Source organism: Andrena cerasifolii, chromosome 7 (genome assembly GCF_050908995.1).
Source record: "Andrena cerasifolii isolate SP2316 chromosome 7, iyAndCera1_principal, whole genome shotgun sequence".
NCBI classification, from domain to species: Eukaryota; Metazoa; Arthropoda; class Insecta; order Hymenoptera; family Andrenidae; genus Andrena; species Andrena cerasifolii.
The window spans coordinates 1,957,803-1,980,590 of record NC_135124.1 but is presented as its reverse complement, the minus strand read 5'-3'; the positions used below and the strand labels follow the sequence as shown (position 1 = coordinate 1,980,590).

The following is a 22,788-nucleotide window of genomic DNA, read 5'->3' as shown; positions in this document are numbered from 1 at the left end:
CGATCGATTCGGACCATAACAAAAATGAGACGGCGGCCTTAAGAATAAGTAGCGACTGAGAATACCGTCCTAGAGAGTAATTGGCATAACCGCAGCGATCTTGGAACAAAACCGGAAATAAACATATCTATCTCTTTCTATCAGTATTTCTCTTTCTCTCTCTCTCTCTCTCTTTCTGTCAGTATTTCTGTCTCTGTTTTTTTTACAGCTTCTTTCTCTGTCTACTTCCGCTTTTGTTCCAAAATCGCGGCAACCAATCAGCGACGATACACGTTGTTCCGATCACTCCCTAGAGGATCACTAGTTATTTTAATTCCAGATATACCTACGACATTTATGACACATTTACGACATTTAAGACACGTGTCGTGTATAAAATAAAAGAATCGTGTCTTTACCCACCACTGATTCAGCTTTAGGAGCAGTTCTTTAACAAAGCGGTCAGAAGTAGAGATAGTGTCTCTAGTCAGAAGGTCAGAACTGTACGGATTACTAATAGCACGTTCGGCAAGCTGCACTAGTGCGCACTGAGTGCAAACTCTTTCGCTTCCAATTAGGTAAAATTCGCACTCAGTGCGCACCAGTGCGACCGTCCGAATTCGCTGTAACCTACGATTTTCGATACCGATAATTATCAATAGTGAAAATAAACTATCGATAGTTTTCCACCACTAGTTATTAGTCAGTATCAGTATTTGGTAACTATTCTCACTATGCATAGTTAGAGCATATATATATATATATATATGTTCTAAGTATCCATATGATATTTGACATTGCTTAATGTGGACACATATGTATATACAAATAATGTTATAGGTGTAAGATTTTGCATAATGTTACCTAAAGCGCTCTGTAGTATCGTACGAAGGGCGATATATGAAAACAGGCTAATATTTCATACATTACAGAACTTACCCAAACATAATTCCCAACAGTACAGTTTATGTGGAAATATTTTCTCCCAACGAAACCTTAACTGTGTGATACACAAAAGATATAAGAGCAGAAAACACGCTTCAGTGCACGTAATCAAGATAATTTTATCAAATCTTAGTGTTCTATACAAAAAAGAAAACTAATTGTGTTTAAACATTTGTTATATTTACATTTTTCAGGGAGATGAGGATGAAGATGGAAAGGAATCGATACAAGTCGATGATTATTTACAGACAAAAAATTCGAAAATAATTGATACTAATGTAGCTTCACTTCGATTAGATGCTATTGCCAAAGTAGGATTTGGAATATCACGCGCGTATGTTATTGTTTATTGAAATACTATTTCAGCAAGTAATTAATCTATTGACCACAATAAAATGCTGACAATGAGAGTCAAGTCGGATCAATGCATTCAGAGAAACTTGGAATACAAAATTATAAGCTCCTTCATGCAATTTACATAATTAAAAAAAATTCTAATTAAATTTTTATCTTCAGAAATAAATATTTCAGTCTTCAAAAATTGTATAAAAAAAATTTAACTATTCGTGATTTGATATTAATTCAAAGTTTTGTTATTTTACAGCAAGATAGACAAAGCATTTTATAATAGCAACATTCGTGTCAATGGGGAAAAGTGTTTCAAGAAGGGTGTTATGGTGAGAATACTTTTATAATAAAGTTATACGCTAAAACGGAAGGATTGCATTGCATTGCATTTTCAATATGTAGGTCCAGGTTGAAGATGAAATAGACTTAATTACTGGCAGAAGTCCTAGTAATCCTGATTTCTTAATAGTACATCGTTGTATAATATTAGCAGCTAGTGCAACTTCAGATAGTATTTCTGTAAGATTGCTTAGAAATAAGTCTTTGTTAATCGAGAATTACAATGATCCATGGAATGGTGTAATCAATTAATGCAATGAAAATTTAGTACATACAAGAAAGTTATGTAACATGTATGTTCAATTTATAATAAATTTTAAATCCGAAATTTAAATCAAAATAATTAAATCCAAAAAATACGAAATGCATTATAGATATTTGTGAAACATTTCTGTAAAATATGTACGTACGTAACCTACGAAAATAACAGTGTACGCACATTTCATTGAACGTTCGGGTTTAACAGTGTATTTCGTATGATCTTATTACATTGGAAAGATGACAATAAATCAGTTTATACTATTGAAAATGTCATCAATAAAAGTCATGTATAATTAAAGTAAAGAAGACGGGTACTGCACATATTTACATAAACCACACCAAGTGTTCTATTTAATGATAAATTATCCATATCTTATAAAATTTTTGCAATATTGTGAGTATCTTTAATTTTCTGCAGAAGAATTGGTCATAGCAATAAAAATGACATATTTCAACAAATTATAATGTAAATGTAATATAGTTACCTCCAAGACATATTTCTTATTGTCATCACTTAAAAATGATAAAAGAGCAGCAGCTAAATGCGGCTGTTGATACTGAAAAGACTACTTTATGATGTCCTTGAAACACAACATATGCATAACAGGACATGAATATAAAAGTTGCAGAGATTCAATGCAATCATCAATTTGTTCTGATATTGGATGCATATCCACTTTTCTAAAAGGTTCTGAAATTACTAATCGCCATCCTGATAGATATTCATTAGAATTTACAATAATACTTATATTTCGTATTTGCAGCAAGATCTTTTTTAATTCATTAATCCGGAAAAATAACAGCAGTTTTATATAAGTATTATTATTTTATGTTTCAAAAATACAAGTTATTGCTGTACATTCAGCATTAATAATTTAGCTAGTTAAATTTTTATCCCAGAGTGACTATTCGTATATTTGGAAGTTCTATACAGATTTCTACAATAACAAGTGCTTGTGATGAGTAACTCTGTGTTTTCAACAAAATCTGTATAAGTTCATGTTTGGAACACATTTCAACTGCATTTACACTGTCACCTATACTTAACAATTTCAATTTACATATATATTTTAGAGATTTCATTTAGTTCCTAAAATATAATTATTTATTTATTCATTTATTTATTTTTTTTTTTATTTATTTCACATGAAGGGGTAATACCCATTAGTACAAGAAAAAGATGTGAAAGACACAGAGTAGAGACACATCATTACAACACCCAGAACCAGAACAGGAGAAACAATACAAAACAAAACAAAAAAGTAACAAAATATAAAAATATAAAGTACAAAACATAACATAAGTCCTATATATCGTTCGATGAATTAATTCTACTTATTTCAAAAAGTATTTATTCTTTCTTTAATAATATACAGGATCAGTGGTTACAATTGTTACAAAATAATATAAGTAGCGCATACAAATCCAAAGAGGTAAGTAAGTAAGTAAGTAAGTAAGTAATCTCAAACATTAATATCCAACCGAATCATCTCTACGTATCCAGAAGGCAAACGTAATTATGGAATTGAATAATTTCTAATTACCTACGTCGCGGACATCGAGATTCGCATTATCTGCAAGGCAAAAAAGTAGGGTTATGCGCGAAGTGCGAATGTTTAGCGTCTTATTTAGTAGATAATAATTTAAGACATATTTTCTTATAAATTTTAATGTTCGCAGGAGCATGCATGATCGCCTAGAGTGTGTACTGTGTGGAGATGGAGCTGAAGTAAGTATCGCATGTATTCTGTTTATTCATAAGTTACGTTTAATTTTATACTAATATTGTATTTGTTTTCAGCGCTAACACAACAGGGAACATGATGATTCTACACAAAAAAGAAGTCGAAAATACAGAATGAAATTTCCTGATATCGCCCCTACTAGGTACCAGTGGTTACGGGACGTGTATTTGTAAATGTAAATGTTGAAAGTCCCTCTTTGGATTTATATGCGCTACTTATATTATTTTGTAACAATTGTAATCACTGATCCTGTATATTATTAAAGAATAAATAAATACTTTTTGAAATAAGTAGAATTAATTATTTAATAACCTGTAGAATCTGCTTGTTGGTCATGTGGGGTAGGGATACACCTACAGCGATAATGGTACATTTGTGTTGGTGCGTAGGTCCATGTGACGTCACGCGTAGGGAATTCTTTGGCAATTGTGGCCTTCAGATGGCGCTGTTGGATGTGTCAGGCGAGCAGCAGGACGTGCCGTCGATCTGCCGGCAGACTGCAGGCAGATGGCTATCAGGGTACGTAAATTCGGAAACTTCTGTAGCTTTTACAGAATTATTAGAATTATTAAAATTAAACGCCATAGATTGCTCTGCAGAAGGTTTATTTTCAGCATTTGAGAAAGCATTGCACAAAAAGCAAATTCCTGTGCAGAATGTAATTGGACTCACATGTGACAATGCATCAGTGATGATCGGGCGCTTTTCCTCATTTTGTTCAAAACTTAAAACCAGGTGTCCTTCATTAATAACAGTCAATTGTATTTGCCATTCCGCGGCATTAGTATCTAGTAGAGCATGTTCAGAAATCCCAAGTTATATTGAAAAATTTATTCGAAATTTAACAGTTTATATTAATAGTAGCGCCAAACGGTCGGCGAATTTTGCTAATTTTCAAGAATTTGTTAATAATAGGTAAAAAAAAAATTAAAAATTGTACGATACGCGTTGGTTAGCCATGCACGCTTGCGTAGCACGCATTCTGGAATGTTGGGATTCGTTAAATCTTTTTTTTATTTCGGAAGTATCTGAAAATCAAAAAAACTACTTTGATTAGATAAAATCGATAATCTACTTTGTGATATAAAAAAAAACAAAAGCTTTTTTTTTTTTTCTTATATATATTTTAAATTATTTCAATTCCTTCAACGCGTTTTTTTCAAACCCGCAGAACAGCCGTTCATTTATTATATTCTAAATCTAGACTTTTGTTTCTAGATTTGTGCGGACATATTTTAAAACCAGAATATTCAACAATAAACGACTCGATGTTTCACATAGATTTTTTTTCCGGTAACAATTTGTTAGACTTGAAGGACATTTGCCTCGATTTTGAGTGTGAACATTATTTGAAGGATCATGTCGATGATAATACTTTGCCCCAGGAAACGTTTCTTGAAATTAAAAATTTTTGCTTAGCTTTTTACATTAGAATCATTACCGAGATAATAAAACGTTTAGCTTTAAAATATACATTTTTAGGCAGTTTGCAAGTTTTTGATTTTAAATTAGCACTTTTTGATAGTAATAGAGACTGTACCTTAAAAAATTTAATTTACATTGCACAAAAATTAGGATCTTTTGACCACTTAAAATTAAAAGCAGAATGGAATAAGTTGTATTATACTTTCGACAAAGTGCAATGTCAAGAATTGTCACAGCTGTGCTTTGATGACATATAGGCCCAAATTAATTCTGCGAGTGATAAAGATAACAATCTTCTGTCCCCAGTCTTGAAACAACTCGTGAATGTTGTAAGGAGTCTTCCTCACTCAAATGCAGAAGGAGAAAGAATTTTCACTCTTCCGACCGATGTCAAAACTTGTGTTGTGCCCAGGCAACGCCCAAGCACACGTGTCACGCGACATATTATACTTCATATTAACCATTATACTACTCCAGAACGTTCGAGACGTTCCTAAGCAAAATCAGTTGCGAGGCAAAGCGCGAAACTACAAAATCAGCGAAATTGCGAGCGTTGCAACGTGACCATGCACGGCAACGCGAAGCGACGGCACCACGCCCAATAGCGCAATAAAAACCGATTTGCCGCCGCAAATCGAGAGACTCTAGAGCCGACTCTCGACCAGTTAACACGGTTAATTCCTACTTGTACACTCCGGTCTAGTTTAAGTGTTTTTGAATAAAGACTTAGTCTTTGGGTTTAATCACACTTGGGGTAGTTCATCCGGTGGATTCTCATCCTTTAATTACTCCCGAACCCACGATTACGCCAGATCCCGTACCAGCCTTGCGAGCCATCACGCAGGGCACAACAAAATTGGTGGCAGCGGTGGGATCTGCATCGTAAAGATTTTACCGAGCCTTGACGCAACCGATTGATCGACGTCGACTGAGGTTGAACTACCTCCGACAAGATTATTGGATCATCGCAATCTCGTAGGCCAAAACAGGCCATCGTCGCTACCGAGGTAGCACAGAGGACCGAGGAACGGCCTTTGAGAAGACGTTCGACGCAACCCGAACGACGACGAGCCTGGTGTCGAGTAAAATCAGCCTGAGAGTGAACGGGTGAAACTACCGTCTATCAAACACCAAATCCATCTACGAGGACGTCACTGATCTGAGGATCAGGACGCTCGAGAGGACTTGGAGACCGAGGAACCTGTAGGAGCCGCACCTGAAGGACGGACGGAGAGCCGTTCACGGGAAGCAGCCGTCGGAGCACGCAGCGAACAGCTGTACGAATCGACCTTGCTGGGTCCAGTTTCAGCTTACCACCGCCGTTGGTTCACAGACGAGAGGACGCCTGACCGAGCCGACGACATGTGGTTGCGAGCAGCCTTGTGAGTAACAGAATAGCGCAAACGTACATATTGTAAACCAGAGTCCTATATAAAAATAGAAACGGTACATGCATGTCTATAGAAGAAGAACGCGCAAATCGATTCAAACTCCCGGGTCAAAGAAGTTTGTCGAGATCATTCGAATCATTTTTCAATAAAAAGCTAACTTTCGAACGCGAAGAATTAGACCTTCTACCTTCTATAGACCATCCAAGATCGTCTCGCCGAACACTTCGACCGCCGCCGTTGCGACTAAGCGTTAGAAAAGACGACGATTCAAGTGCCGAATCGTCTCCGGAAAACTTTGTAACACCGAATAGAGAATACCCGATCGTGCTAGCGGATTTTAGTTTGTTGGACATAGAAGGAACAGAAGAAAGCGAAATGTCGCTAAACGCGGGAAGTAGCCTCCCGGTACCAAACGTAAAATTATTATCTACCGCGCTGTCGTTAGTCGACAAATTCGTAGGAAGATCGTCAGACGAACTTGCAGAATTTTTGAAGTCTTATACAAGCGCCTCGGAGTTTGTCCCCGCGAATGAATTGCCACGATTCTTGAAAACAGTGATAGGTACAAAAATTAAAGGCAAAGCAGCCAAGGTATTAGAGTACAAAGATATAGATACTTTCGATAAATTAAAGGACATCTTAACTTCACTATTCGTAGACAAAAGATCAATAGGAGCAGTTGGAGCAGAGTTTCATGCCTGCCACCAACGAGAAGGCGAAAGCGTAAAATTATTCGCGTGTAGAGTAGAAGAATTAGCTGGGGAATTATCGGAACTATCGGTAAAACCAGGGAACAGCGACGAAGTAAATAACGCGTTAACAGAATCAGTGCAAGAACGCGCCCTCGATGTTTTCACCCTCGGGTTGAATTTAAAACTGAGAACGATCATAAGGTCTCGAAATTACGCAACGCTAAATGCAGCTATCGCCGCAGCTATAGAGGAGGAACAAGCGATGGGTCTAAACACCTCGCGAAATTTTAGGAAGCTCGATGATCAACCCAAAAGAAGAGAAGGATCTAACGTACCGCGCTGCGAACGCTGCAATAAATTAGGGCATTTGGCGAGGAATTGCTATACGCGATTAAGCATGCCGCGAATAAACTATCAGCCGCAACAGACGCACATAAAAAGGGAAGTACAGCGCGTCACAGTAGTCTGCCACTATTGCAAGAAACCAGGACACCAAATCAGGGAATGCAGGGCCAGAGAAAGGGCAAACGAACGAGAAAATAGACCGCGCTATACAAACACGAGTTACAGGCGCGACGACTCTAGACAGAATTTTAGCAGAACTCCGGGCCGAGAATCACATAGCGGGAATCGAGATTACCCAAACACGGGCCACGGGACAACCGACGATAGACAGACTAACACAGGGCCTAGAGTGGATTCGTATCGAGCGAATCTAGTAATGACTTCCGAAATAGAAAACACCGTCGAAATCAGAGCATCAGAACTAGTAAAAGGAAAAGCGAGCCTGCTAGTCGACACCGGTGCCGATATTACACTAATAAAGATAGGGAAGGTGCTGGGCGACGTCCACGCCCAAGACGAAATAGTGTCCTTGCGAGGAATAGCCCCAATGGAAATCAAAACGCTGTGCCTAATACAATTAAACGTAGAGGTCGGGAACAAACTCATAACGCATCCCTGTCGGTTAGTGAGAGATGACTTCCCATTAGAAGCAGACGGAATTCTGGGACAAGATTTCATGACTAAGCACGACGTATGCATTCGGGCAAATCAAGGAATAGAATTGTACGGAACACGGTTCCCCTACTCTGGAGGAGGCAACGTAACATTAAAACCGCGATCAGAAACAATTCTCTTAGCCAAAACGACGGAAAAAGGAGAAGGAATAGTAGAGGGACAGCCGATCAAGCCAGGAATACTCATAGGGAACTCATTAACGATAGGCAATGACGGAAAATGCATAATAAGCATAATGAACACCACAGCAGACGAAGTTCTTATCAGTACGCCGACCGTGACATTAGAATCACTGACGAGCGAAAACGTTGACCCGACGGACGCGACCTGCGACAAAGATCGCGACACGCCGACACATATGGTACACGCTGTACACGGGAGAAATAGAATGCAAATCTTGCGCGAAAGCCTCAGGACCGAACACTTAAATAGCGAAGAAAAAACCAGCTTACTCGAGCTCTGCGAAAAATACAATGAAATATTCGGATTAGAAGGAGACAAACTAGGATACTCCAAAAAAGCGGAACACTCAATTACTCTAACCCAAGGTACTAAACCTATATACGTGAAGCCGTATAGACTACCTCAAGCGCATACGGAAGAAGTAGATAAACAAGTTCAGGAAATGGTAAAAGAAGGAATAATTAGACCAAGCGCCAGCCAATGGAACGCTCCCTTGCTAGTAGTCCCGAAAAAACCAGATGCTACAGGTAAACGCAGGCTAAGAGTGGTAGTAGATTTCAGAAAGGTAAACGACGCGACGATAGGCGATTCGTATCCCTTGCCGAATATAACAGATATTTTAGATCAATTAGGCGGAGCAAAATATTTCTCAACCTTAGATTTAGCTTCAGGGTTCCATCAAATAGCTATGAAGGAGGAAGATCGTGAAAAAACCGCATTCTCGACGCCATACGGACATTTCGAGTATAATAGAATGCCATTTGGGCTTAAAAACGCTCCCGCGACATTTCAAAGGTTAATGAACACCGTACTGTCAGGCTTACAGGGAATAAAATGTTTCGTGTATTTAGACGACATAGTCGTCTACGGACGCTCATTGAAGGAGCACCAAGAACGATTAGAACTCGTATTCGAACGCATACAAGAAAGTGGCCTAAAACTTCAACCCAACAAGTGCGAATTCCTACGCAAAGAAACAATATACCTAGGACACATAATAACCGAAAACGGCATCAAGCCAGACCCATCTAAACTAGAAGCTGTCCGAAGCTTCCCGGTACCTAAAGGAATAAAAGACGTGCAATCCTTTTTAGGCCTAGCTGGATATTATAGGAGATTCATAGCGGAGTTTTCACAGATTGCAAAACCTTTGACACAACTGTTAAAGAAAGACCAAGCATTCAGATGGACTGCACAGGAGCAGGAAGCTCTCGAGATTCTAAAAGAAAAATTAACGACAGCACCAGTATTGCAATATCCAGATTTCTCAAAACCGTTTGTTCTAACAACAGACGCTTCCGGAAAAGCGATAGGAGCAGTATTATCGCAAGGAAAAATAGGACAAGATTTGCCAATAGCGTACGCGAGTAGAGTATTGAATAAGGCGGAAGAGAATTATAGCACCATCGAAAAGGAATTGTTAGCCATCGTATGGGCAACGCAACACTTCAGACCATACGTATACGGCACTAAATTCAAAATCGTGACGGACCATAAGCCACTCACTTGGCTTTTCAACGTAAAGGACCCCGGTTCTAGATTAATGAGATGGAAGTTGAAATTAGCAGAATACGACTATAGCATCGATTATAAGGCCGGAAAAACGAATAGGAACGCGGACGCCCTTAGCAGAATGTTCGCGATAACGCGCGGAGTGAAACAAAAGATCGACAACGAAACAATAGCCGGCGCCAGCGAAGACGACAGTGAACAAGAGAAGCCCCGATCGAATGGAGAAACGGACAACGCAACATACACGGAGGACGAAAAACTTCGAGTGCTACGCGAATTCCACGACACACCTCTGGGTGGACACTTAGGGGTAAAACGGACCCTAGAACGCATAAAATTAAATCATTCGTGGCCAGGAATGCGACAAGACGTAGAAAAGTACATCTCTAGATGTGAAAAATGCCAAAGAAATAAGCTATCGAGAATAACCAAAGCCCCCATGGTTATTACAGACACTCCCACGGAACCATTCGAGAAATGCGCACTAGACATCGTAGGACCTTTACCCGAGACCGGCAGACGAAACAAATACATATTAACCTTTCAAGATCTTTTAACCAAATTCAGTAAGGCCATACCCCTCGAGAACCAAGAAGCGGATACCGTAGCTAGAGAATTCGTTACTAAAATAATTTGCGAATACGGCATTCCGCAGCGAGTACTAACAGATCAAGGAACTAATTTTCTAAGCCAAGTCTTTAAAAACGTATGTAGGTTACTAAAAATCGACAAAATCCAAACTACAGCCTACCACCCCCAATCGAACGGAGCGCTAGAAAGAAGCCACCGCACGCTGGCAGAATATTTAAAGAACTATATCGCAGAAGACCAGACTGACTGGGATGAATGGCTACCGTACGCGATGTTCACATACAATACTACCCCTCACACGTCTACTAGCTACACGCCCTACGAACTCGTTTTCGGAAGACAAGCTTCCTTACCAACCTCATTAAACCAAGCACCGCAACTAACATACACCTACGACAAATACGCTGAAGAATTACGCGAAAGACTACGGTCCACGAATAGCATCGCGCGCGAAACTATAGGGATCAATAAGGACAAGTCAAAAAGGCAATATGATAAAAGGACAGCTACCAAATTTTTCAAAATTGGGGAGCAGGTACTCCTACACGACGAGACAGTGAGACGCGGACGATCGAAAAAACTAACACCCGCGTGGATAGGACCCTACTCAATTCAAAACACGCACGACAATAATAACTACACCATAGGAAAGGGACGAAAAACGCGCCGCGTACACGCAAACCGGTTAAAACACTTCATAGAATAGGACAGGAACAAGGAAACGGTCGCAGTAGTGAAGGAAAGTAACGGTACGCAGACAAACTATTGAAAAAAAAAAGGAGGAGAAAAAATTTATTCAATTTAGGATATATGAGTCCAAATTAAATTGTGTGTGTGTCACCCCCCCCCCAAGCGCGCCTATAATAGAAACCACGGACCTGGCCGCGTGAAGGGTTCCGGAAAACGATCGCCATGACGTTCTGGAACAATAACCAGACGCGGAATAACCAAAATAGAAAATTGCACTAGAAACAAAAAACACCTAACCGACAAAAACATTTGATACTCACCGTAAAGTGCCCGTATCCCCCACGCGTCCTCCGCGTCCAACCATTCAGCATTTTCGGCGGCGATTTGACGCCGCGCCGAGCGGTACTCCCGCACCGCCCGCCTGTACCCAATACTCATAAACCCGGACGGCGCCGGATATTCCAAAGACTAAAAATTTAAGAAAAGAGGAAACCAATTATAAAAACCCTACGCACTTCCACCAAAACACAAAACACCCAACAACTTGCACTAAACGTACCAGTAAAAACAGCGCGAGCTCGCGAGGAAGGCTTAAGAAACGCAACATGATGTCGCAACTGATCACAACGGAATGAGAAGCGACGAGACAATCGAGTCTCTTGCAAGGAAGAACTGCCTTACGTTAACAAAATTTTATCTCGCGCACGCAAGACAAGAGACTTCGCGACGAACAGAAAGATGCGTCGACTACACCTCGACATTATATTTTACAGGATTACCGTCCTACAATTGACGACACTACTCATAGGAGGAACAACCCCCGACACAGACTTCGCTATAAAAGAATTTCAAGATCACCCGGGCATTTACTTCGAAAACTTAGGCGATCTACAGATTTACCGGGATAGTTGGAAACTAATACTACACTTAGACATATCGTACATTTACCGACGCGAATCAAATCTCCAGGCAGCACTATATGACATACTTGCTCAGTGTAAAACACCTTCTACTAATAACTTACAAAAATTCTGTAAAACGTTTGGCACGAAAATTCAAAGCAAAGTAGACCGCGTAACCAAATTCCTTACTTACGTCCAACAAACCATAAGCTCCGCACCAAAACAGCGTCGCGGGCTAATAGACGGATTAGGTTACATAGGCAAATCACTCTTCGGACTAATGGATTCCGAAGACAGAAAGATAATCAACGACCAAATAGGCTTCTTAAAAAGACAAGACAGTAGATTAAAGAATACAATCAAAGGGCAAATGCAAATTGTAAGAGCTAACGCCGAACTTCTAAATGAAACTATACACAACGTACAAGAAAATGAAAAAACCCTTTTAAACGCAACTTGGCAAATTCAATACTTACTACAACAGACGACTGACATTACTAGATTTCGAGAGACAATAGACGAAAACCTCATACTAATAAATAGCGTCGCGGAAACACTCCTGCGTGACACACAAGACTTGTTAGAATTCATAATGGATATAAAGAAAGGAGTCCTTAACCCACAATTAATGCCACCGGCACAAATCATAACATACCTCACTTCAGCACTCGCTCACATCCCGCAAGGATTAGACTTCCCGATCGGAATAAAACTAGAAAATATGCACGTCCTATACGACATCCTTACACTTTCCGCATTTTCGGATACGAAATCAATTACCGTAGTACTAGATATCCCATTGTTGAGCGCAAAGAAATTCAAATTAAGCAAGGTACACCCGGTACCCACAAAGGTAAACGATTCGTTCTACGCGTATATAGAACCCCTCGACTCATACGTGGTACTCGACACCTCGGTGCAAGATTACATACAACTAAGCAAAGAAGACCTAACAGAATGTAAAACTATAAACGAGCTATATCTCTGCACCTCAAACCATCCAATGTTCAAAGCGATACCATACGGACCCTGCGAAGTACAGTTGTACACAAAATTGACGCAAAAACCGAACAATTGTAAAATACGAATCATGACACTGAAACACACGATCCTGATAGAATTACAACAACCGGGCACATGGATTTATATCGCACCGAAACAAATACAACTAGCAGTAACCTGCGGCGATAAAAACACAAACATGTATAGTATTAAGGACTCTGGTATAATAACGATAAGAAATAAATGTACTATCACTACCGCCGAATTTACGATAGAAACCGGAAAACAATACGGAATAGAAAAAACATGGAACTACTTACCTGGTTACAATTTGACACTAGACGAAATTACGTTTCCACAGACCACTGTAAATTCGTACCGACATACCAATTTTGAACTTAAAAGAATAATCAAACACCCGGAAGAATTAAATAAAGTTAGTAAAAAATTAGAAGACTTACAAAACGATTTAGAAAAACCCGAGATTATACCAACCGAGTATCACTATAGCTTCTTTACACTATCCTCTGTGACGGGATTTATCACAACTACACTATGTATGTTCGCAATTTACAAATGCATTGTACGCTGCAAAGCAAAAACACCACGACACTGTACCACAGACAACACGAGTCGCGACAAAACAACACAAAAACCCGAAGCGATAATCAAAATAGTTAGTAAGGAGGAAACGTCTTCCACTAATTCTCTTTAAAATATACCATTATAAGCTAGTTAAGAAAAACCACATGTAAGTCGATGATAACCAATCCAACCATTACGAGTTTTGGGATTTCCCTAAGATAGTTTATCATCGGCAGAAAAAGCTATGGCTTTTCCTCCCCAAGGGGGGAGGGATGTTGTGCCCAGGCAACGCCCAAGCACACGTGTCACGCGACATATTATACTTCATATTAACCATTATACTACTCCAGAACGTTCGAGACGTTCCTAAGCAAAATCAGTTGCGAGGCAAAGCGCGAAACTACAAAATCAGCGAAATTGCGAGCGTTGCAACGTGACCATGCACGGCAACGCGAAGCGACGGCACCACGCCCAATAGCGCAATAAAAACCGATTTGCCGCCGCAAATCGAGAGACTCTAGAGCCGACTCTCGACCAGTTAACACGGTTAATTCCTACTTGTACACTCCGGTCTAGTTTAAGTGTTTTTGAATAAAGACTTAGTCTTTGGGTTTAATCACACTTGGGGTAGTTCATCCGGTGGATTCTCATCCTTTAATTACTCCCGAACCCACGATTACGCCAGATCCCGTACCAGCCTTGCGAGCCATCACGCAGGGCACAACACTTGTAAAAGCAGTAAACTTAGTCATGATTCTGTAAATTCCATTGCCGTGATTAAAACAGCTTTTAAAGCCCGCGGAGAAACTGTTTCTACAATTTCGATTGGCCCAAATCATTTTACATTAATGTCAAGTAATAATTTATATTCGTAGCCATTAGTTTCGTTTTTATTCAAATTTTTAATAATATTTTGGAATTAAATTTGTGTTTGTGGTTTATATTTGCAATCGTTTCGCTTTCTATCTAAACGTTATCTTTTTTTCATTCTTGCTTGATATCAATTCATTTAATGTTTCTCAACCGATTTTTTCTTATCGCTTCATCCTATCATACTGTTATTTACTATTGCATCACATATTGTATATAACTATACATATAGATACATACATATATAATACATCGAAAAAATTATTGTCAAGCTGATTATCCCATAATTAAACATAATTTATACAAATGACATTACAAAATAATTTAAGTGTATACATACTGTAGGCATAAATTTAATAACTTTTAACATACCTTTATATGTACATATTTATTAATTTGTTTTGCCTTCTATAGATGTTTAATAAATATAGAAAGGAAACAAAAAACAACATAGATGTGCATTAATTATTAATTATGTCAATTATTTTATACGAAAATTATAAGAAAATAAATTTTATTCAATTTTAATAAATTGTTCTCTGTAATAATTGTAACTGTACAAGTAAGTATCGGTGCCCATAGCGTAAGCTAAAGCGTCTATCGTCAATGTCAACGGTTTATTGCAATTCGGATATTGCAAAATCCTACGTGTATCGTGAACGAAAATCCTTTATGAGCGAAAATAGGGAAAAAATTTATTTAACTTTTTTATGTATTATTTAATTCCCTCTGAGATTCATTTAGAGAATCTTCTTAATTCTTACGAATAACGAATATTTATACTAAATAATACGAAAAATTATAGAATTATAAGAGGTAACTATCATTATTCATGAACCGATTGGGTTAAAAAATTAACCAGATTTTAAGAAGAAAATATGAAATCTAAATATAAAGTTTTATTAAAATCTATTGAGCCATTTAAACGCAATTGTGTTAACAAACATTCGAGATTTTGAAAAAATCTATTTTTTAATAGTCTCAGTGTGATCAGGAGATCCTAAAACGTGTATTTCCGCAATAAATTTTTTTTCGAAATTTTGTTCGTTACAGGAATATCTGAGTCGGAAAGTGAAAATATCCGGGAAGCCAAAATCGCATTACGGTGGCTCGTGCCGCTTGCCAGCGACCAGGGTTGCCGTTTACCGTCCGAGGCCTGTAAGAGTGAAGGAGTCCGTGTTAGGTACAGCATGAGTAAGTAAGACGAAAGATCCCCGAACGGCAACCTTGCCAGCACTAGAATCTCAACGTTTCAAGAGAGAGAGAGAAAGCCTCATATTCACCGTCCCTCTCAACTCCCGAAATTGTCCGAGATCATCCGAAGCGCTGGGCTCACGTACATAGAAATATATAGACAGAGCGCAAGCTGAGGGGGATGTAAGATTCGCGGTAAGAGGAGCGATACAGGCAAATCGGGTAACGCAGTGGTCATGCATGCCGAATGCTTCCGAAGCTAACCCGACGTGCCTGTATCTGACTTCTGCCTTTTCCCCTCCAAGCCTACCGTTCCCCTCGCCGATACTCCCAGCTTCTGCTCCGTCTATATATGTCTATGTTCACGTACGCGCGGATCGTGGAGTTCTGTATGTGCATGGTGGGGGAAATTCTCGATACTCCGGCCATTAACTTTAGCATCACTGAATAGAGTACGGACCGAATGAAAACTATCAAAACTTCCTCACTCTACCGCAAGCGGCGCTGCAGTAGGAAATCTTCGCATCTTACACCTCTGTATATAGGTATTAGCTCAGGGTGTTGATACACAATATACTTTATGTTATCATGTCAACGCCATCTAGGCGGGCTGGGATAAAACTAAATTACTAGGAGGGAAATTTGAAACGTGTATTCAGTATTGTTCAGTTATAGCGAATTCGGCAGGCACGCAGTGGCACTGCACTGGTGCCAGAAATTATCATGCGCGACTTTGATCGGTTGATTCTTATAGAGCTATCTTCGGATCTATCAGAAACAAGCTATTGTTGCGAACACCCTATGGATGGAATCCAGGGCCTGCGGGTGCTCGCGACAGAAAACAAAAAGACGAGCGAGAAGAAAGCGATCGGATCGATCGCCTGTCAAGCTGTGATTCGAGAGTCGGACGTGATAGCGAACAGACATATCGAGATTACCACATTATCTTTGTATTAGATATTTCTTGTTGTTTACCGTTCATGTTGTGTTACTGTTATATTGCATTAAACTCTTATTATGTCGAACCCGAAACGTAACAATGGTGTCAGAAGTGGGATGCCCGCTCGCGCTGGCATGCCCACTCGCGCTTCCGCGGCCTCCAGGGAACCTTCCCCTGGACCGACGGGCGATGCCTCCCTACAAGAGCTGTTCGCCAACCTCCAACGAAGCATCGTGGGACAGATGCAGGAGCAACGCAGAGACGACGAAGCCCGAAGGAGGGAGAAGGACGACGAGGACCGGCGGACACAGGCGGCCTTCGATGCACGCATGATAAATCTAGAGGAACGCATCCAGGTCGTAACCGCTTCATTTCAAAACAGCCACGGTTCGGTTGATAGCGGCGCAAACCCTCGGGGTGGGGAGATAGTGCCGGATAGCGGTGTAAATAGTGTTCTCCCGACAGTGAATCCTGCCCTCCTCGGGGCGCCCGCCGCCGTCCCTGTTTCGGAACCCCGCGTACTTAGCTTAGGATACGCGGTGAAACCGACAATTTTCGATGGCAAAACTTCCTGGGAAGAGTACAAAGTGCAGTTTGAGACAATCGCGCGCGCCAACGGGTGGGATGATGGGAAATAGGCTACGGTCTTGATCGCCTCCCTCGGGGGGTCGGTGAGGAGTGTGCTCACGACGCTCTCTGCCGCTCAATGCGAAAGCTTTGCGGATTTGGTCTTCGCGCTCGAATTCCGCTACGGGGCGAAGAATCTGTTAAATTTAAATTATATACTCTTCCAGAGCCACAGGCAGCGAAGAGATGAGAGCATCTCCTCGCTCGCCATCAAAATTGAGCGGTTGGCGCAGTTCGCGTTCGTCGACTGCCCGGCGGAAACCCGCGACAAACTTGCCGCGTCATAATTTGTGACGGCCTTGTCGATCTCTTCCATGCAGCGGGAACTGCGACTTGGCGGTTTTACGACTCTAAGAGCCGCCGTGACCAGAGCTCTCGCAATCGAGGCCGTCGAGGCAATGTCTCGCGGTCCCGCGAGAGAATCGCGAGAACGTCACTCGGAAAAGCGGAAGGCTGAACCCTTCAACGAATTTACAAGGTTCCCGGAAAAGAGGAGGAGGTCCGACAAGCCCGACCATCGCATCGACGACACACCAAGGATTACCTGCTGGCTCTGTGGCAAGACGGGCCACGTTCAAAGGGACTGCTTCAAGGCCAAGAACGGCCAGACCAACGGCGCCCCCAGGAAACCTAACTCGGGAAACGGGAAGCGGACGGCGTAAGGGGGAGACGCCGGACCTTGAGGAGCAGTCCCCCGGTCGTCAAGAGTGTGGCGTAGCAGGAGGCGACTGGGGATCCGGAAATTCCGTGCGAAGAAACGTGCGTATGTGGAAGGATCGGAGGGAAACCCTGTAGAGATCTATCTTAGACACGGGTTCCCCCGTTAACCTTGTGGACAAAGAGTTGTGTCGGTCGAATGGCATCGTCCGGATAAGACTCAACATTTGTTCCACTACGGGTGAGAAAATTAAAATCTTCGGTAAGAAGAGCTTGGTAGTCAACATCGGAGGACTTTCGAGCGTAGAAGACTTCTACATCGTCGACATGGTGCAGAAGTGCATTCTGGGAGCAGCGTTCCTGAAGAAACACGGTTGCAGCATCGACCTGTCCCGGAATATGCTGTGCCTTCCCGGCAAACCGGAGAAACGCCTGGGCGAGCCGACTGCCGAGAAGAAGAAGCAGGAAGAAGAGAAGGAAACGGTCGTCCCGCAGCATTTGGACGAGCTGTACACACGCTGCTCGTCAGGTTTGTCGGAAAGCCAGAAGAAGCTGTTTGCTGACCTGCTCTACGAATTTCAGGATGTTTTCGCCACGGATTCGAACCAGATCGGGAACTGTGATTGGGTGAAACACACCGTTAACACTGGAGACTGCCCACCCATAAAACAGGCGCCGCGGAGGTTGCCTCTACATCGTCGAGCAGAAGTGGAAGAACTGCTCCGGAAGATGAAGGCCCAGAGCGTGATCGAAGAGTCACGGAGTCTCTGGTCCTCCCCGATCGTCCTCGTAAAGAAGAAGGACGGGACCATAAGATTCTGCGTAGATTTTCGACGCCTGATCAAGATTACGAAAAAGAACTCGTATCCTCTTCCCCGGATCGAGGATACCCTGGACGCACTCGCCGGATCTTCGTGGTTCTCGACTGTGGACTTGCAGAGCGGATAATGGCAGATCTCTATGGACGAAAAGGATCGAGAGAAAACTGCTTTTCTGTAGGAACAGGATTGTGGCAATTCAAGGTGATGCCCTTTGGATTGTGCAACGCCCCCGCAACGTTCGAACGCCTGATGGAAGAAGTACTTCAGGATTTGACCTGGAAGATCTGCTTAGTTTACTTGGACGACATCATCATCTACGGGAATGACTTTGAGCAGGAGCTCGAACGCCTTTGAGCAGTGTTTTCACGCCTACGTCAAGCCGGACTATTGATGGGCCCCAAGAAATGCTCCTTCTTCTGCCGAGAAGTGAAGTATCTGGGCCACATCGTCACCGAGAGCGGAGTCAAGACGGATCCGGAGAAGAATTAAGAAGTTTCCTCGGATTGTGCACGTATTACCGAAAATTTGTGAAGGATTTTTCCAGGATCGCCAAACCCCTGCATCGCTTCACCGAGACCAAGCAGGATTACCGATGGACCGGAGAATGCCAAGAAGTTTTCCAGGAGCTGAAGAAGAGACTCACCGGAGGCCCGGTACTAGCGTACCCAGTGGCAGGAAAGGACTTCATTTTGGACACGGACGCCTCCGGCTTCGCCATAGGCGGCGTCCTCTCACAGGAACACGAAGGACAGGAAAAGGGCGTCGCCTATTTCTCCAAGACTTTGGGGAAAGCTGAGAGGAACTACTGCGTCACCCGGAGAGAGCTACTGGCAGTGGTGAAATCCATCGAACACTTCCATTACTACCTTTACGGACGAAGGTTTATCGTAAGGACGGGGACCATGCAGCGCTACGTTGGCTACTGACCTTCAAGACCCCCGAAGGACAAGTCGCACGTTGGATTGAACGACTACAGGAGTACGACTTCGAGATTCGTCACCGGGAAGGGAAAGCCCATAGTAACGCCGATGGACTATCCAGAAGACCTTGCTCCGAAGAAGACTGTAAGAACTTCAATCTACTAGAGAAGAAGGAAGCAGAAGCGAAAAGAGATTTTATGACGAAGATTCACGAGGATGAAGAAATAGGGTTCATCCTTAAAAAGGAGGGGGAAGGGGAGAAGCCCGTCTGGCAAGACGTGGCTCGTTTCTCCCCGCAGCTGAAGTATTACTGGTCAATCTGGGACTCGCTGGAAGTTCGGGAAGGTTTACTTTGCAGGAAATGGGAGTCCCACGATGGTGCAACGACCTCGTGGCTTTTGGTGGTACCACATGAAAGGGTTGCAGAGGTACTGCTGGAGTTTCATGATGCTCCAGCAGCTGGACACTTCGGAGTAAACAAGACCTTGGCGAGGATTCGCCAACAGTTCTTCTGGTCCACAGGACGACAGGACGTTGAAGAGTGGTGCCGGCGGTGTGACACCTGTGCGACGAAGAAGGGATCACGCCAGAGAGGAGCAGGGAACCTGAAAGTGTACAACGTGGGAACTCTTGGTTTCAACCAAGAAGAACAAAAGGAAAATGCCCGAAACTACAAGCTGACTGGGAAGGCCCATGCAACATAGTGGATCAGTCAACGACCTCGTCTACAGGATACAACGTTCGCCTAGGAAGAAGTGCCAGGTGGTCCACGTGCGCCGCCTTGCGAAGTACGAAGGACGTTTCGCAGCTTGATGAGGAATCCGCCGAACAAAAGGACTCAAGACTCAAGAAGAATCAAGAGAGAAGATTAGTTTGTAGCTAATCTGGTGGACTGGACTGCGTACGCAATCCAGCCTCCCGCTCTCTTATTTTGTTGCAGGTTCTCGATACCCCACGACGAGGGACGAGGTGTCAGGGGACTGACACCGCGGCCGGGATGCGCGCCCCCGAATTCCCCGAATGTGCCACAATAGCGTGGCGGTCCGCAGCGGGGTGCGGACATACGTGAAAGCGCCCCGCTAGCCCCCTGGAGGAGACCCCACGAGCCCCCGGGACGGCCGGAATGGAGGATCTCGTGAGGTACCCAGGTCAAAGAAGGAGGAGGGTGGACAGCAGACGGGAAATGGCATCCCCAATCACCAGGCGGACAAGCGGTGCTTGGACCGGCTGGAGGGGATGTCGCGGAGACGGGAGCGCTAACCGGACGCACAGGAAGGTCCCGTGGAACAACAACAGAGGCCACGAAGAGGAATGGGGCCATCAGGAACTCAAGGATTGGAGGATAGGAGAAGACTAGAAGAAAGAAGATAACCAGGGTTGACGAGCCCGGCGGCTGGACTGGAGGCTGGGCCGCTTGCATACTTGTGATTAGCTGCAATTCCCTGCTTGCGTGCTCGGCCATCCTTTCTGGCTACCAGCTCGTGCGCCCTAACAGACTGCCCACAGAGACGCGGAGTCTAACATGTTTGACGTTTCTTTACAAGGGAAACCGGATCAACCGCACCAGGAGTTTCGGATGTTCCTGCCGAGGATCCGGAGGAGCGACACCGAGCCGACGAGAATACGACACCGATAAACGAGGGACTGTAGCCGCCCCGATACCCCCAGCTGGACCGAAGGGTCGCCGAGGGAATCGGCACAGGGAAAAGGCACCGAAGAGAAGCTGGATGAGAAGTTCAACGGAGAAAGAGACGGCGAGATATGTGGAGGATCAGAGGTCCCGACAGCTGGACGACAGGAATTTCCCCGCCCGTCTCTACCCAAGAAGAAGATGCGCCGTAGAAAAAGACGAAACCCGTTCAAGAAAGAAGGACACAAGTACGAAGACGCAAGTGGAGGGTAAGGACACGACAGACTTTCAAAAGACCACGTACCCACGCCTTGCCCAGGGTTTTTAGAGTGGTTTTCCCCTCGGCGTGAAGGCGAATGCCGAGGCGACGGTCGGAAGAGGCCACGCAGCATCCTTCCCACTCTTCCGGACCAGGGTACGGCTGCAGGAGACAACGAGGCTGCAACAGTCGGGACGACCGCTTCTCCAGAGGGGGGAGCAGTGTTGCGAACACCCTATGGATGGAATCCAGGGCCTGCGGGTGCTCGCGACAGAAAACAAGAAGACGAGCGAGAAGAAGGCGATCCGATCGATCGTCTGTCAAGCTGTGATTCGAGAGTCGGACGTGATAGCGAACAGACATATCGAGATTACCACATTATCTTTGTATTAGATATTTCTTGTTGTTTACTGTTCATGTTATGTTACTGTTATATTGCATTAAACTCTTATTATGCCGAACCCGAAACGTAACACTATTAAAGTCATGTATGATAATTTCTGGCACTAGAACAATGCCAGTGCGTGCCTGCCGAATTCTCTATTAAATTCATTGAACTTCAGAAACGACTGAGATACAATTTCCGTATGACTACACATAATCATATCTTATGCATCCTATATGCAATTTAAAAGTGTGTAGTCGTACTGAAGTTGTATCTCAGTCGTTTGTTTTTCAACAGAAAGGAATTAAATAATATACATTTTCTTTAGTTACGCTTTTTTTTTATTGCAAATATTAATGGCTTCTATTAATGTGCTGCTCATTTTTGGCCGATATATTACATTAACTTTTTGCTTTATAATATTATTAATAGTTTTACAGTAATACTGATATTATAATATTATTAATATTTACAATAAAAAATACAAACAGGTCTAATCCATAACCTCCTCCTTTTTGAAATCGGTTAAAAATGGCCATACAAATGCTGTAAGTTTGATACAATGTCGCAATCATACAATGATACAATCACAATCTTCTCACAACTTATGAAACACTTCATCTTTTACTAAAAGACGCTAATGGAGTATACATACTGGACAACGCTGGAGTGGACGAGACATGACGAGACACAATGGCCGCTCACTCCTCTCCGCTACAATACGTTCCAAAGAGGTCTGGGAGCGCCTCTCGTGGCCGTTCCCCACATATTGGCGCGAGCAGCACCATCTAGCGTGCAATTCTTTGACTAAATTGAGTACAGCGCCGCCATACGGTCTGGGGTAAAACATATCTCGTGGGAAGTTTCCTCAAGAG

General features: G+C 42.7%; 2 protein-coding genes across 2 annotated transcripts; both read left to right on the top strand.

The window, feature by feature from the left end:
- Positions 1–336: 336 nt before the first annotated feature.
- On the top strand, positions 337–2,204 carry LOC143371176 (mitochondrial transcription rescue factor 1). Its single transcript, XM_076816123.1, has 6 exons — positions 337–370; positions 439–473; positions 912–1,028; positions 1,119–1,258; positions 1,529–1,601; positions 1,675–2,204. Exons 1-6 carry the CDS (start codon positions 337–339, stop codon positions 1,861–1,863), a joined length of 588 nt encoding a protein of 195 aa, XP_076672238.1. The 3' UTR covers positions 1,864–2,204.
- A 295-nt stretch (positions 2,205–2,499) lies between these two features.
- On the top strand, positions 2,500–14,231 carry LOC143371632 (uncharacterized). The gene is made up of 5 exons (XM_076817040.1): positions 2,500–3,461; positions 3,553–3,601; positions 3,674–4,136; positions 5,349–6,424; positions 11,895–14,231. The coding sequence occupies exons 4-5, from the start codon at positions 6,405–6,407 to the stop codon at positions 13,738–13,740; spliced, it is 1,866 nt and encodes a 621-aa protein (XP_076673155.1). The 5' UTR covers positions 2,500–3,461; positions 3,553–3,601; positions 3,674–4,136; positions 5,349–6,404; the 3' UTR covers positions 13,741–14,231.
- Positions 14,232–22,788: the final 8,557 nt, after the last annotated feature.